The sequence below is a fragment of the Pseudorca crassidens genome, chromosome 17, assembly GCF_039906515.1.
Source record: "Pseudorca crassidens isolate mPseCra1 chromosome 17, mPseCra1.hap1, whole genome shotgun sequence".
NCBI lineage: Eukaryota > Metazoa > Chordata > Mammalia > Artiodactyla > Delphinidae > Pseudorca > Pseudorca crassidens.
In genome coordinates this window covers 65,160,895-65,178,566 of record NC_090312.1, presented here as the reverse complement: position 1 = coordinate 65,178,566, position 17,672 = coordinate 65,160,895, and the positions used below count along the sequence as shown (strand labels likewise).

Below are 17,672 nucleotides of genomic sequence, written 5' to 3'. Positions count from 1 at the left end.
TTCTCACAGTGGTGCCAAAAGAGATTGCAGACCATACACCCACCCAACCCCATTCTTCAGAAGAATGTGTAAAACACACAGGACATTGGTGTTCGTTGAGTGTTCACGTAATACATAGGAATGTGACATTGTGCTTGGCTTTAAGTAACTAATACCTTGTAAAGGATGCATTGTGGGAATCTCTTGAAAATGGCTCCAGTCTCACCAATGAGGCAAGAGTCTTACTTGGAACATACCACAGATGCAAGGGCTCTATCTCCACCAGCCCGGTTTACTGCTCTACATAAATAATGGGCTCAATCACTCCTTAACGGCCTGATGAGTTATTGTCTTTTCTTGGGCATCTAATTGTACCATCTAGACAGGACTCGGCATGTGAGAGGATACAGACCATTGGATAATGATAGTTTTCTAAAACACATTTTTATCCCTGCAGAAACGCCTCCCCAACTACATCTGTAGGGATAAAAATGGGCTTTCGTACCAACTCAGAGCAATTACTGAGATGCTAATATTTAGCCTTGAAACCTCTCAGACACCAAGACAGTTATTATTGACAACTAACATGAACTTTTAACAAAGTTTTCTGCTTTCTACATTGAATCTGATTAGGTGAAAAAATTATTACGTGGATTTTTTTCCTTGTAAGTATTTCTAATGACTGAATGAGCACTTATGTATATATTGGTTTTCTTCCTGATGTCAGTTATAAATGTCAAAAGGACTGGCAAATTTATAAGTTAATCACTATCTTAATGTGTTAGATGGGAAAACAGTGTGACCCCACTTTAACACAGAATTTTTTAGACAGGAAGGAATTAACACATGTTAGGAAGATGATGTTTGTATAAGCTGTTGTACTGTGTTGCTGACATTAATCTCTAGGACTAGAGCTTTCAAAATGAGACTTGGCAATATGCAAGTTATATTTGTTGAATATTCATTCATAATAGAAAAGCCTCCTAATGCCTCATTTATATTGTCATTTAAATCTAGTGCCACTTTAGATTAATTATAATCCAAATTATAGCTCTGTGCACTACAAGAATTAATATAGAGTTTATCCAGATTAATATATTTGCATTGAAAATGTAATATGTCTCTGCCACGGCTAAGGGGACCACTTTTTAATAAGGGAGTAAACATGAGGAAAGATGGAAATTAACCTTCATTATTGCAATTAAAATTATCCTTTCATTCTAGTCTCATTAGAAAAAATACTGTACTGGTAATTATAATTTAGGCTTATTTGGAGTTGAATACCATCTTCTGTTATATCCAAGTTTTATAGTATTCAAACTTTACCAGATACATTGATTCATAAATAATAACTCAGCATTTTGTTATTTTTTTCAAGATTTGCTTTGAGTACACATGTGTTATTGGATTTTCCTCACTTGTTTTTTTTTGTTTTTTTTTTTTTTCCCTCACTTGTTATGAATATAAACCATTTTACAACCTTCTGTATTTTAGGGATTGAAAATTTATTAAGTAGGCAGCATCTGAATTGAAATGAATTATGTCATTTTTATATTAGTAATCTCATGCAAGTTAAATAATCCCATAACTGACAGATAATCATTGGCTCATTTATTTGGCAGTCCTTATTTGTAATTAGGCTTCATGTTTTAGTTAAAAATGCATTAAAATTACATTTTTTTTGAGGATAGTGTGATGGCCTTAATAACACAAAATGAATTATGATCTCATTTCAAAATTTTGTCTAAGGTAACAAACTGTTTATTTCAAGTAAAGTTGTAAACATAAACTATGAATAATCAGACAACTTAAAACTTTCCTAAAATTAATTGGCCTTTACTTAATATAAGATATTTCTAAGATAAAACAATTCAGAGAAAGACCCCAGAGTTGATTTCCTATAATTTACCAGGGAGGCCATAATACCTGAGATGGTACCCCTTTGAGTAGAAGAGGCATGCATGCATAAAATATAATGTCCCTCATTTTTGCAAGTAATCCTGGTGACCTGTTTTATCTTCAAGAGTCTGTTTTTGTCATATGTTATTGCATCTTAGCATTCTCTGCTGTTGCTGCTGCTTCTTATCAGTGACACACATTTCTGGGGTGCCTAGCTTGAGTTAGGGGGTCTCGACTTTATTTATAACTTCTTCTCAGTTTAAAATAAGATGATCTTTAGGAAGTTCCTAGCTTACATTAAGATCATGGTTTAATTAACTAAGTTAATTAACAAAAAAATCTCGAAGCTGACCCATATATTGGGTGGAATACTATATCCAACAGTTATTTCGATGGCTATGAAATAGTGACCCTAAAATTTAACTCTTGATGCAGTGTGAATGTCCCTAAATTCAAAAGCAATTATATTCTTGATGATATTAATGTACATAAAAATAATATGGATTAATTATATCAAATATGTATACCAGTGTAAAGTCTTAGTAAAATGTTTCAAACCTTGAAATCAATGTTCTTTTGACCTTTATAGTACTACTATTAGAAGATATATGCTTATAAAAATAAGGCCACACTTATACATTGAATAGATTCAGAAGTTTCTGGAAGGTTTATTCTGTTTTTGATGTTCCTAAGGCCTGCAAGCAACAAGAGTTGTGGAAATTCTCATTTACCTTGTGTGTGACAGTCTTTGACACCATAGGGAACTGGACCAATTTATTATTTGGTCATGTCTGATTCTCTCATGTACACAAAAGAATGATAGGGGAATATGACATAGTATTATTTTCTTAAGGAAGCATATTCTTACTCACTATTGGGAAACTTTTGAAGAAAAATCTTCCAGTCTCACAGGAAAAAAGCAGCTGATAGACATTTGCTGACTTAAATGACAATCATTTTCTACAACTTGATCTGACACCTGAATCAGTAAATTTTATTTGCAAACTTTATATATCATATTGTTTTCTTAAGTGTTTATTTTTAACACTTTAAAAATGATAACACAAAATATATTCTGCTTTGAGAATTTTGCTTTAGATGAAAGACATCTTTTTGATACCAGAATTAATTATGAAATAAACATTCTTGTTTTTGACATATCTTTGGATATCAAATACTTGGATCTTGTTTAATAAATGTAATAAAATTCTTTAGTCTATCTCAGATTTAAGTTCATCCAAATTCGATAAATTGTTTTTTCAAATATCTAGAAAGAATTTAAATTTCTCTAAGGTATCTGTATATATAGGACAAATGTACCAATTCAAATAAAATCTAGTGTTTGTAAATCTAGAAATCAGTAGCAGTGCAATTGCTTTGGAAATGTAACACTAATTCTGTACCTACCGCAAACCCCAAGGGAATAAATTATTGTCATTATGTCATTTAAATTCTAGTTTAATTTTGGTCTCCTCAGAGTCAGATTTACTTTTAAATTTCTTTCAGAGTTTGGGATTCCTAAAATTATTTATATGGTACAAAACATGCATCTCCATCCAGGAGAGGAAAAGAATGTATTTTTTGGTTCATTTTTACTTTGTTTCCATAACATCCTTGACCTTATTTTTAAATTAAAACTGGGTTATTTTGCAATAAGGTATAATTTGTTCATTTATATGAACCGTATGTGGATTGAAAAAAAATCAAGATAAATCTTCATGCACAGCATACAATCAGATTACGCCTAGACTCTATATTTACGCGGGGTCTGATAGCAATCAATGGTTTAGCTTCATTGCATTTCAAGATGTATTTGCACCCAGTTGTCCAGTGATAGTGTCCTCACCCTGGAAATAATTTAGTTGCAAATTGACTGGAAGATGGTGAAAATTGAAAGTTAAAATTAGAAATACTCATAATAAACAGCAGAAAAAAGGTCAGATGATGCCGCGCTATGATGAGATTGGAATGGCTGGTAAATGAGGTTTTGTGTTTGTCGTGAGATGTATGTGACATGCCTACCCAATGTCACTGTAATATCCAGCCTCGCAGAGGAGATTATCGGGAAAATTGATGCTGGAAAGAATTTTCTGTTAGATTGGAAAATTAGAATCACACTCTCTCCTTTGATGTGTGTGAGGCTTCTATACATAATGTTGCTCATCTAGGCAAAATTTTAAACCATCTTTTAACACCGAATATTCAGATTAACCTCATAAAACAATTGTCTTCTTGATTTGGACTACAATGTTATGTGCACAGCCAACTGCTGAAACATCTAAAGCAAAGAATAAATCACAAAAAACAGCAGTGGATATGTAATGTATAATTTTAAAATCCTACATTCACCACGTAAAAACACGGTTTTCATTTGTGAATTACAACTAGTCAGCTCTTCTGAGAATTTTGAAATGTTTTCAGTGTCCCAGAATTTTAGAGAAGAGATAGGTAATTAAACATTAGCAAAAATAATTATTTTCTAACTTAGCATTTGCGAATGGGAGTAGATTTGCTTTAATGTGATAAAGCCGTACTGAGACACCAGAGAGCACGTGTTATTGATGAATCTTTCAAGGTCACCTACGGTTATCAAAATATGAGACAGGAGCACATTTTAAAATATATAAAGTCCACTTGGTTAGGGGACTAAAAGAAGTGTGATTTTTGTCTTTTGAGATTAGCATCATATAAAAGTGCTTTTCTTGTTCTTTGGTAATTCAGTGGATTTAGAGCCAGAGAGATTTGGAAAACATAATTTTTCTGATATCGACATTGTTTAGTCTTTTAAAATTGAAGTGTCCTATTCTTTTTTGGGAATCAGGAATAATCACACCAGAAAAGGAGCTAAAAGTCAGTGTGGCAGGGGGAACCCAGCCACTCCTGCTGGCAAAAGAAGAGGATGTGGCAACAAAAAGATCAAAACCTACAGAGGACAATAAATTCTGTCACGAGCAGGTAAATGTGTTTTCTTTTTCCCTGTACTGTGTAAATATGTTTTTATTATTATTATTATTATTGCCCTTGATAATTTTAGAGCCTCCAAACCATTCCATGCTGTTGAAATGTATGTAGACACTGATTGGCAAGGTAATTAACTCATGGTGTGACTTCTAATGCTCTGAAGTCATCAAAATCCATTAACTAATAGTGACCATGTTTATTCAATATTTTCCAGTTCTATCAGTGTCCTTATTGTAACTACAATAGTAGGGACCAAAGTCGTATCCAGATGCACGTTCTGTCACAGCACTCAGTGCAGCCGGTCATCTGCTGTCCCCTCTGCCAGGACGTCCTCAGCAACAAAATGCACCTCCAGCTGCATCTGACGCATTTGCATAGTGTGTCTCCGGATTGTGTGGAGAAGCTGCTTATGACAGTAAGGATACCAAATGTTGATGCATATGTGACATAATCTCTGTAAAGGTATCAACACAAAATCTGTAATTATTGTTTGATAGAAATTTATTTCTTCTGTGTAAGAGCATCAAGCTCTTACTGATTGTGTGGTAGGAATCACAAGTAAAGGCCCCTTTGTTGTCTCTTGTGCTTTGGAATAAACCCCAAATATGATGCAAGGCATAGCTTATTCAATAACACAGATTTTGCTGACTTCTTCTCATGCCTGTAATGTTAATCAAATGATTCATGTGGGTACCTTGAGTTTCATATTTTCTTGGCTATCATTTCTTGGTTACAAAAACTTTCAAACCATATTTCTTAAATGTTTTCAATTTTTGTTGGAGTATAGTTGATTTACAATGTTGTGTTAGTTTCAGGTGTACAGCAAAGTGAATCAGTTATACATATACACTTATGGATATACATATCCACTCTTTTTTAGATTCTTTTCCTATATAGGCCATTACAGAGTATTGAGTAGAGTTCCCTGTGCTATACAGTAGATCCTTATTAGTTATAAACCATATTTTTTAAAAAAAGAAAAGAAGAACACTGCATCACAATGGCATTGATCCGAAATTTGAAGGGAGAGCATTGGCCTGTAAGAGTCACAGAATGTCCCTGCTTTGGTTGGAAAGATGTAACTGGGATATGCTACTAACCAAGGACAGATGTGACGGAGTCTGTGATTTCTGGGGTACCTTTGCCATGAACACCTTTGGTTTTCACAGGTGCCTGTCCCTGATGTGATGATGCCCAACAGCTTGCTACTGCCAGCAGCCACCTCTGAGAAGTCAGAGCGGGACACACCTGCAGCCATCCCAGCCGAGGGGGCCGGGAAATATTCAGGTATGCCAGCATCGGACCAAGATCTGCACAAGACACACTCAGGGCCTTGCATCTGTGATGTTGGTCCAGCATTATTACTATCAAAGAATTTTTTTTTTTTTTTAAATCACAGGGGAAAAAAAGTATGGCATTTCCAAAAGCCCTAGTTTCTAAGGCATATTTAATATCTAGTTATCTGTAAACTTCCCTTGGGGGACCTAAGTATCAATGACCAGGAATATTTTGTGTGTTCTAATGACTGAACATGCCGGTTATGGCCCTTGCTGTCACGCCGCTGGTAGCATACTATAATTACCTTTGACTTATCTTCTTCCCTATGCTGAAATTCCTTGAGGTCAGGGGTGATTTCTGATTCACCTTTATACCCCAGGGCCCAGTACAGTGCTTGCCATATAGTAGTTGCTCAAATAAATATTTCTTCAGCAACTCAATTAAGCAGAAACCTTTAGAAGCTCCTACTTAACAATATTCATTGGTGTTTGAACTGTAGACTTCCTTCCTATAAGCGATGTTTATGCTTTATTGACACAGGTGAAAGTCCAATGGATGACAAAAGCATGGCAGGTCTTGGCGATTCAAAGGCTGGTGTGGAAATAAAGAGTGAGGGGCAGAAACCAACTAAAGAACCCACAGAAGTGCCGGAATGGAATAAAAACAGCAGTAAGGATATGAAAATCTCCGACACACTGCAGGATCAATTAAGCGAACCCCAAAAACGGCAACCACTCTCTGTTTCGGACCGCCATGTTTACAAGTATCGCTGTAACCATTGTAGCTTGGCTTTTAAGACTATGCAGAAGCTTCAGATACATTCCCAGTATCATGCGATTCGGGCCGCTACGATGTGTAACCTGTGCCAGCGTAGTTTCCGTACATTCCAGGCTTTAAAAAAACACTTGGAAGCAGGCCACCCCGAACTGAGTGAAGCTGAACTTCAACAGCTGTATGCCTCCTTGCCCGTGAATGGTGAACTGTGGGCAGAGAGTGAAACTATGGCCCAGGATGACCAGGCCCTAGAGCAGGAAATGGAGAGGGAGTACGAGGCAGACCATGAGGGGAAGGCAAGTCCAGCAGGAAGTGACAGTAGCTCTATTCCGGATGACATGGGCTCTGAACCAAAGCGGACCTTACCTTTTAGAAAAGGGCCAAATTTCACGATGGAAAAATTCCTCGATCCATCTCGCCCATATAAATGTACAGTGTGTAAAGAGTCGTTCACCCAAAAGAACATTCTCTTGGTCCATTATAATTCAGTGTCTCACCTACATAAGTTGAAAAAGGTTTTGCAAGAAGCTTCCAGCCCTGTTCCTCAAGAAACCAACAGCAGCACAGATAACAAGCCCTACAAGTGCAGCATCTGCAACGTTGCATACAGCCAAAGTTCGACCTTGGAAATCCACATGAGATCCGTGCTCCACCAGACAAAGGCAAGGGCTGCAAAGCTGGAGCCCAGCAGTCACGTGGCCGGTGGGCACGGCGTCGGAGCCAACGTTAATAGTCCCAGCCAAGGGATGCTAGATTCCATGAGTTTAGCAGCAGTAAGCAGCAAAGATGCCCACTTAGATGCCAAAGAATTAAATAAAAAGCAAACTCCGGAATTAATCTCTGCTCAACCTACGCATCACCCGCCGCAGTCACCAGCACAGCTTCAGCTGCAGCTGCAGCACGAGTTGCAACAGCAAGCTGCGTTCTTTCAGCCTCAGTTTCTCAACCCCGCCTTTCTGCCTCATTTTCCTATGACTCCGGAAGCGCTGCTGCAGTTTCAGCAGCCTCAGTTTCTCTTTCCATTCTACATCCCCGGGACGGAGTTCAGCTTGGGGCCAGATTTGGGCCTGCCGGGCTCTGCTGCCTTCGGGATGCATGGCATGACTGGAATGGCCGGGTCCTTGCTTGAAGACTTGAAGCAGCAGATTCAAACCCAACATCACGTTGGCCAAACTCAACTCCAGATACTTCAGCAACAAGCACAGCAGTACCAAGCCATACAGCCCCAGCTTCAGTCTCAAAAGCCGCCGCCACCGCCGCCGCAGCAGCAGCAGCAGGCCGGCAAATTATTAAAACAAGAGCAAACCGCCGCGGCCAGTGCCGACTGCCCCATCATGAAGGACATACCCTCTTACAAGGAGGCGGAAGAGGTTGCTGAAAAGCAAGACAAGCCAAAGCAAGAGCTCATTAGTGAAGGCGAAGGGCTCAAAGAAGGCAAAGATGGAAAGAAGCAAAAATCCTTGGAACCGTCCATCCCGCCGCCCCGAATCGCTTCAGGGGCCCGAGGAAATGCAGCCAAAGCGTTACTGGAAAACTTCGGTTTTGAGCTGGTCATTCAGTATAATGAGAACAGGCAGAAGGTACAGAAGAAGGGCAAGAGTGGGGAAGGGGAGAGTACCGAGAAGCTGGAATGTGGAACGTGTGGGAAGTTGTTCTCCAACGTCCTTATTCTAAAAAGCCACCAAGAACACGTACACGGCCAGTTTTTTCCATATGGAGCGCTAGAAAAATTTGCTCGTCAGTACAGGGAGGCCTACGATAAGCTTTATCCCATTTCGCCATCTTCCCCAGAAACACCCCCGCCCCCCCCCTCCGCCTCCACCGCTGCCTCCAGCCCCTCCGCAGGCTCCTTCCCTGGGGCCTGTGAAACTGCCAGGCGGGGTCTCCGCTCCGCTCCAAGCCCCACCGCCCACTCCCCCGCCGCCCCCACCGCCCCCACCTCCCCCACCGCCCCCACCTCCCCCTCCCCCATCTGCTCCCCCGCAGGTCCAGCTGCCCGTGTCCCTGGACCTTCCACTCTTTCCTTCCATCATGATGCAGCCCGTGCAGCATCCTGCGCTTCCTCCCCAGCTCGCCCTGCAGCTGCCCCAGATGGACACTCTCTCGGCCGATCTCACTCAGCTCTGCCAGCAGCAGCTCGGATTAGATCCCAATTTCCTGAGGCATTCTCAGTTCAAACGCCCACGGACAAGAATTACAGACGACCAACTGAAAATCCTGAGGGCTTATTTTGACATCAATAATTCTCCGAGTGAAGAACAGATCCAAGAAATGGCGGAGAAGTCTGGCCTCTCTCAAAAGGTTATCAAGCACTGGTTTCGAAATACGCTTTTTAAGGAGCGGCAGAGGAATAAGGATTCGCCCTACAACTTCAGTAACCCTCCCATAACAGTTTTGGAAGATATCAGAATCGACCCCCAGCCCTCCTCTTTAGAACACTACAAATCTGATGCATCCTTCAGTAAAAGGTCGTCGAGAACCAGGTTTACGGACTACCAGCTTAGGGTTCTTCAAGACTTTTTTGACACAAACGCTTACCCAAAAGATGACGAAATAGAACAACTTTCTACCGTTCTCAATCTGCCTACCCGGGTTATTGTTGTATGGTTCCAGAATGCTCGTCAGAAGGCACGGAAGAGTTACGAGAATCAAGCAGAAGCTAAAGACAATGAGAAAAGAGAACTTACTAATGAGCGGTATATTCGAACGAGCAACATGCAGTACCAGTGTAAAAAGTGCAATGTGGTTTTCCCCAGGATCTTTGACTTGATTACGCATCAGAAAAAGCAGTGTTACAAGGACGAAGATGATGATGCCCAAGATGAAAGCCAAACCGAAGACTCCATGGACGCCACGGATCAGGTGGTGTATAAGCATTGCACAGCGTCTGGCCAAACGGAGGCACCCAAAAACGCTCCTGCCCCGGCGGCAAGTTCTGGCTCTGGGACTAGCACCCCGCTGATCCCGTCACCCAAACCGGAACCGGAGAAGACGTCTCCAAAACCCGAATATCCCGCAGAAAAGCCAAAGCAGAGTGACCCCTTGCCCCCTTCTCAAGGCGCCAAACCAGCGCTGCTCTCAGCATCCACTTCCTCAGACCCGCCGCCAGCCTCGGCCGCTCCGCCGCAGACACCAAAACAACCCCAGCTTATGGGAAGACCTCCCTCGGCCTCTCAAACCCCGGTCCCTTCCAGTCCGCTGCAGATTTCCATGACTTCTCTCCAGAACAGTCTACCTCCACAGTTACTACAGTACCAATGTGATCAGTGCACAGTTGCCTTCCCGACTCTGGAACTCTGGCAGGAACATCAGCACATGCACTTCCTGGCTGCTCAGAACCAATTCCTGCACTCCCCGTTCTTGGAACGGCCCATGGACATGCCCTACATGATATTCGACCCCAACAATCCACTGATGACTGGACAGCTGCTGAGTGGTTCTCTCACACAGATGCCCCCTCAGACCACTTCCTCCCACCCCACAGCCCAGGCCACAGCTGCTGCTTCCCTTAAAAGGAAACTGGATGATAAAGAAGACAATAACTGCAGTGAAAAGGAAGGCGGCAATAGCGGTGAAGACCAACACCGTGATAAACGCTTGAGAACCACCATCACCCCTGAACAACTGGAAATTCTCTATGAAAAATACTTATTGGATTCCAATCCTACCCGGAAAATGCTTGATCATATTGCACGCGAAGTGGGGCTCAAGAAAAGAGTCGTGCAAGTCTGGTTCCAGAACACACGAGCGCGAGAAAGGAAGGGCCAGTTCCGGGCAGTGGGTCCAGCCCAGTCTCATAAACGGTGTCCCTTTTGCCGAGCCCTGTTTAAGGCGAAGTCAGCCTTAGAAAGCCACATTCGCTCCCGGCACTGGAATGAAGGAAAGCAGGCAGGTTACAGCTTGCCACCAAGCCCTTTAATATCAACAGAAGATGGGGGAGAAAGCCCCCAGAAATACATTTATTTTGATTATCCATCTCTGCCATTAACTAAAATTGATCTCTCAAGTGAGAATGAATTGGCTTCTACAGTGTCAACACCTGTTAGCAAAACAGCAGAGCTGTCGCCGAAGAATCTTTTAAGCCCTTCTTCTTTCAAAGCAGAATGTCCTGAGGATGCAGAGAATTTAAACGCCCCTCCTGCTGAGGCTGGGTATGATCAAAATAAAACTGACTTTGATGAGACTTCGTCAATTAATACGGCGATCAGTGACGCCACCACCGGAGATGAGGGAAACGCGGAAATGGAAAGCACCACGGGAAGTTCTGGAGATGTGAAGCCAGCTCTATCTCCTAAAGAGCCGAAAACTCTCGACACTTTGCCAAAAACAGCAACCACACCCACCACGGAGGTCTGCGATGAAAAATTTCTCTTTTCTCTCACGAGTCCCTCAATATCTTTCAACGATAAAGACGGTGACCATGACCAAAGCTTTTATATCACGGATGACCCCGATGACAATGCTGACCGCAGTGAAACGTCCAGCATAGCTGACCCGAGTTCACCAAATCCATTTGGATCCAGCAATCCTTTCAAATCCAAAAGTAACGATCGACCAGGTCACAAGCGTTTCAGAACCCAGATGAGCAATCTTCAACTCAAGGTTCTCAAGGCTTGCTTTAGTGACTACCGAACTCCAACCATGCAAGAATGTGAAATGCTAGGGAATGAGATTGGTCTGCCCAAACGCGTGGTCCAGGTGTGGTTCCAGAATGCAAGGGCAAAGGAAAAGAAATTTAAAATTAACATAGGGAAGCCTTTCATGATCAATCAGAGTGGCACGGAAGGCACCAAACCAGAGTGTACCCTCTGTGGGGTGAAGTACTCGGCCCGCTTGTCCATCAGAGATCATATTTTCTCCAAACAGCACATTTCAAAAGTGAGGGAGACCGTTGGGAGTCAGCTTGATCGGGAGAAAGATTACTTGGCTCCGACGACCGTTCGACAGCTGATGGCACAGCAGGAACTTGACCGTATAAAGAAAGCTTCAGATGTGCTGGGCTTAGCGGTACAGCAGCCAGGCATGATGGACAGCAGCTCCCTTCATGGCATCAGTCTGCCAGCAGCCTATCCAGGACTCCCCGGCCTCCCCCCAGTCCTTCTCCCTGGAATGAACGGTCCATCCTCCTTGCCTGGATTTCCACAAAATTCAAACAGTAAGTCATTTCAAGGAGAGTCTGTCTAATTAATTAATTAATATTAGGCAGCCAATGACATACAACCAAGAACAGGGTATGTTGGATCTCTTTTAATTTCAGTAAGTGAAACCATTATGTTATTTGAAATATATATTTTAGTGGCTATAGTTAATAACTTATAGAAATAAGCCAACCTGCACATATGCAGAAAAACAAAGACAAGGTAGATCAGAGTCTCAGAAATATATTATTTATATCATTATATCTTTATATTTTAGAAACATTCCTTTAATATACTCATTTCAAAACTGATTTCAAATGGCATTTCAGCACAGGCACGTGGCACAAAATTTGGTATACATATTAAGAAAGTGAAGCATTAAGTAATATATCCATTGGTTTCCTAATTTATGTAATTTCCAAGAGACACTGATTTTTTTTCTTTTGGCTTTGTACTTTTGGGGTTTCTTATCCCCCTTAAATGCCAGGAAGTTCAAAAGCTAAGGGCCCTCTAGCCACAGGAATTCCCCCGCATTACACCTAGGAGGTAATAAAGCATATATTTGTAAAGTTTAACTACTAAAAATATGACTTTTGTGATCATTTGTAACTTAGTATTGCTATATGATTTTGCTTTTAGTAGTATTCATTTTGTTACTTGTTATTTATGTAAATTTAGAACCTTAAAAATACATTTATATTACTCCATGCCTTTCCACCACCACCCCTAGCCTAGATTTATAATAAAGACAGACCAAAATGGTAAAACTGTTTGAGGCAATCCCCGATGAAGAATCCAATTCTGTGTTTATCAAGAGAAATGCAATTTGTATAGTTTAGGTTCTGTGAGTAAGTACAGGTATCCAATTATCTTAGGCTGAAAAAACTTGAAGATAGTGTGCTAGACATCCATGTAGCTACACATATAACACAAGTTGTATATTATCCAAAATGGAAAAAAAAAATGCTTCTAGTTTCTTCTTTAAAGTAAGTTTTATTTTCCAAATTAACAGTACATTTTTTAAAATTTTTTACAAGGAAATTATGACATTCCAAAGAGACATCTAGAATGAACTAATTACATTTATCTAGAAAGTTTCCAAAAACACAAAAGGAAAGCTTTCTTTTCATTTTCCAAATTGGACTTTTACATAAATTTCAAACTTTTCAATTTCAATCTTCACTTATGGCGATTTACATTTTAATGTGACTCTGGAAGATATTCCCATTTTAACTTTTATTTTGGGAGACATGAAAACAATGATATCAAATGACCCTTTGGCTACTGATAGCTCGTCTGATTGGTTCCCTGTCCAGAATGACTTGTTGGCATTAGAGAGAAGCAGAATGAATCTGCACATATAAAAAGTTTTACCAAGAAAATTTCTGCGAGGTCCTTTCGTTTAACTATCACACCAGCTACCTTCCCCTGCCCGCCTATGAAGGTATTAGTCTTCTAGTCTCACTTTGTATATCACTGTAATTATTAATTGACATCTAGAAAAATGTCTTATGTAGAAAGACTCCTGTGATCAGTTACATAAAATAGAGCTTTTCCACATAATGTCTAATGTGGAAAAATTCCATGAGCACTTATATATAAATTTTATAATTATGTAAAATAGAATAAAGTTTGATATTTACAATTGGCTAAGAACACTTGAAGTATCTGTGCCTTTAATGTATAAGTCAGCTTTGATTGAGGATCCTATGTAGTCACCCCACTAAGTGGTGGTCAGAACATCTTGTTTTTCTCTCCACTGGATCAGAAGGCCTTTGCTTGGACAACAGGTCCTTCCCTGACTACCCTTCTGGTTTGTCACTCTGAAACTGGTACCCTGAGGGCCTGTACAAGAGAAAGCCAGGAGGGAGGAGAGAGAAGATATTTATGAAATATTTCCTAAACATTCTCCTCATTCTACACACCATAAATATAATTTACATCCTCCCCCTGAAATATAGGCCCTTTTTATAACTCTCAGAATTGTGGGAAGATGTTAGAGGCAGGCCCTCCTCAGAGAGCACTATTTTTAAATGCATCAGGTACTGAGGGCACCACGTATCTGCTGCTTCATTAAACCATGGACCAAAACAGACCGGAGAGTGTTATAAAGAGAAAAGGTCCAGGAACATACCTACTGGAATTTGCAATTTCTCTTGAATTAGTTCTTTGTTTGTGAAGGAGTTTAAACATTAGCACAGCAGAGTTATCAGCAGGATCCCATCTGAGAGCCTGAATTCCCACACTTCCAGCTCACATCTCTTTTAGGTTAATTGATCTGTGGTGGGTAAAGCTGAATATTTTAATCATCTCATGGAGTAGAGCTGTGGCTCTCCATCTTTCTATCAGCATCTTTCTACTGTATTATTTTTCATCAAACAAATATCTCCATTGCTCTATGGAAGAAATAGACAGACCAGCTAGGTGAAATAAAAGAAGAAAATTGCTTCATAAGTAAAATATGTCTGTATCTCTCCCATGCCCTGGGCTCTTGTAACAGTTTGTTATCTATATGAATAAACTTTGACCATATGATGTGTTCACCTTGGTCCCATTTTAATGGGATTTAGTTATGGAAAAGGCTTCATTTTAAAGACACCCCCATCCCTCTGACGGTAGATTTCAAGGTTTTGTTCCTAAGAAAATCACTAAAAAGGGACTCCATTGAATGAGATATGCTGTAAAGTAAGTAATAAGTGTGATTCCGAAGGCTACACCCCAAAATTGACTTAATTGCAGTGTACATGTTCAGTTTTAGCATTTATCAACCTCTAAATTTCCTGATTTAAATACCCATTTTACTCCTTTTTTTGGTGGAATTCCTGTTCTGTTTTAGCAGCTTTAATTCTCATAAAACCTCCTTACCATACTTCCAAGAAATCTTCAAATTATTTAGTCTTTCAAGATCACAAAGAAAACCCTTTGAAGAGTAATATCCATCATGTGTGCCTGCTTTCTGAACAATGACTCAGCCCTGTGTTCAGTATCACTACTTACTATCATTCATGTTTGATAAAATAAATTATTTTATACTAAAAAATTTTTCCACAGTTGTCTTTTTCTATCATGATCATATGCAAAAAGGGAAAGTGACAATAGAAAATCACATGCCTGTACACCTGGAAAAAGAAACCTTTAAATTTACATTTTATCCTTTAGGATGTTAGCTTCTTTTGGTTAGGAAAATAATTTGATTTTCTATTTTTAATGTATTTACTTTATTGTTTTAAGCAGTGTCTGATTTTTATATGTTCCATTAGTCTTTGGAAATACTGCCTAACCCAATTCCCTTAAATGGAACTTTAGAACATGGCTTTTGCATTTTTCTCATACTTCAGTGTAATTTACTAGCACTTTTGGGGTAAATCTAGATAAGAGTAGGTCTTTAATAATTTTAGCACAATTGTCTTTGGCCCATGTAATTAATTAGTTTTATTTTCCACCTCAATACTAAATTTTTCCTCTGGGACACCTAGATCAAAGCAACTTGGGGAAAAGACACTACCTCTGCGTTCATGGTGAGACAGGCATTTTCTTCTGAAAAGCATTACTTTGGGGAATAGGCAGCTGTTTCAGGAAAACAAAACCAAATAAAATGATGGTAAAAACTTTCATCTCTCTGTGAAATTTCAGAGAATTGGAGCAGGAGTTAGGGAACAGGAAAGAATGTAACTTTGTAGTTACCACCACTTATTTTGCATCCTGATTACTGTTCAGTTTTTCTCTTCTATATGTGGTTTTCATATATCAGTTGACTACTGAACTTTTGACTGCAAACTTCTACACGTTTATGTCTTTTATTAGTAGAGCCAATGTACATTATTCATTATCCTTAATCTGTATCTTTTTTCCTGAAACTTTTACTTAACAGCTGATTATTTAAGTCAGCTTATTCCTCAAGATGTTGCATTCTTAAAAACCTCTGGTAGTCTTTAACTACAGTAGTTAGGATTCCTATAGCAGTCTTCTAAAAATTTTCATTACTTCATTATATGACCTCTAGATAGGAATTTGTAGACCTCATCTGATGGGAAAGCCTGAGTCAACAGCTACTGATCTACTTGCTTTCTAACTACCACTGCTATTTTTTTGTCTTAGTTCCTTAAAATTTCTCTTGCCTTAAATTCTCATGTCAGAGAGATAGGTGAGCCAGCAATTTCTTTAGATTTAGGGGGGAAAGAGCTTAGGTGGAAAGGGGTGCAATTATTGAGTACGAAGTCTAGATGTACTAGACCCAGAAATAAGGTAGGCTTTATGAGTCGGCAGAAGAAGCTGGCTACCAACATAATGTCATCCTGACAATGCAAGGAAGGACCTTCTGTCCTTAGTAAAACTTCTTCTGCCGGAATCACTCATGCCTGAAATTCTGTAATTAGGTATTAATTCTTCTGACTTAATACATTATCCTCTGTTAAGTGGAAAGTAGCATAGAATATCATGAAATCAGAATATCATAGCAGAAGAAACCTCAAGTTATCGAATCTAGTATATATTGATCCTTTTCAAAAATAAGTGTATTTATATCTCTGGTTTTTTTCTTGCAAATAAAATTTTATAGAGAGGCAAGTAGAAAGCAGATCAAGATACCAGGCATCATAGTGTAGGAATAAAGGCAAGGGAGTTGTTGGTTTGGGCCCCCAAAAGCAACTCCATTGCTTCACAGTTTTGGGCTGTGTCTAAGTCCCATGGAATCCGAGAAGTCTATCATTATAATTTTTTATTTATTTTTTATTTTTTTGCGGTACGCGGGCCGCTCACCGCTGTGGCCTCTCCCATTGCGGAGCACAGGCTCCGGACGCGCAGGCTCAGCGGCCATGGCTCACGGGCCCAGCCGCTCCGCGGCATGTGGGATCCTCCCGGACCGGGGCACGAACCCGCGTCCCCTGCATCGGCAGGCAGACTCTCAACCACTGCGCCACCAGGGAAGCCCTATCATTCTAAATTGGATTAAAGATCCAGGAATTTACCGATTCATTCCTACCATACCCCTGCCAATCTTAAGCCATTTTCTTTTAAATTTATTTTGAATGTGTCATCCATTCTTCTGTAAAATGTAGATACTTGTTATCAGTTTCTCCTGGAAATACAATGTTATTATTTTCAAGGATTGTTTTTTTCATTTTTAATATTCCAACTGTTTAACATTTGAAATTGATTCAGTTAGACAGGAAGATGAATTTGAGTGGCAGCTATAAAATTTTAGTTGCCCCACCTCCATATCTACCATCGAGTTGTATATTTCTGTCTATCAAGTCACTTCACAGCTCTAGGACTCAATTTTCTTAAAAACATGGAATTTTTAGCATCTGTCCCTACTTACTATTGAGGATATTGGGAGACTATTCTCGAACATGATGGATATTCCTTAGAGATTATTACTAATACAACTACAGAAATTATTTCAAAGCAGATCAGAGAAGACTTGGGTGTGGAAAGGTTAAAAAGAAGAGCAGCCAGTAATAAGCTAGGCTAATTGACGGTAATATGATAATGATTGGGGTCAAGTTGAGAGTGATGTTGAGCACTTGAGAGTATCTTGAGTGCTAAGCCTAAGACAGGTTTCTCAGCTGGATAAAGACCAATTAAGAAAGTTCTTTTTCTAGCTAAAGAAATGTGTTTTTGTGTCACTTGTTTTTCATTTGT

The 17,672-nt window shown here is 39.8% G+C and overlaps 1 protein-coding gene across 1 annotated transcript in view; it reads left to right on the top strand.

The window, feature by feature from the left end:
• Positions 1-17,672, top strand: part of ZFHX4 (zinc finger homeobox 4) — a 181,854-nt gene that overhangs the window by 158,702 nt on the left and 5,480 nt on the right. Inside the window, 5 exon segments of the mRNA XM_067712024.1 lie at positions 4,700-4,833; positions 5,054-5,254; positions 6,009-6,126; positions 6,658-8,693; positions 8,695-12,046. Of these exon segments, the coding sequence (XP_067568125.1) occupies positions 4,700-4,833; positions 5,054-5,254; positions 6,009-6,126; positions 6,658-8,693; positions 8,695-12,046 (5,841 nt within the window).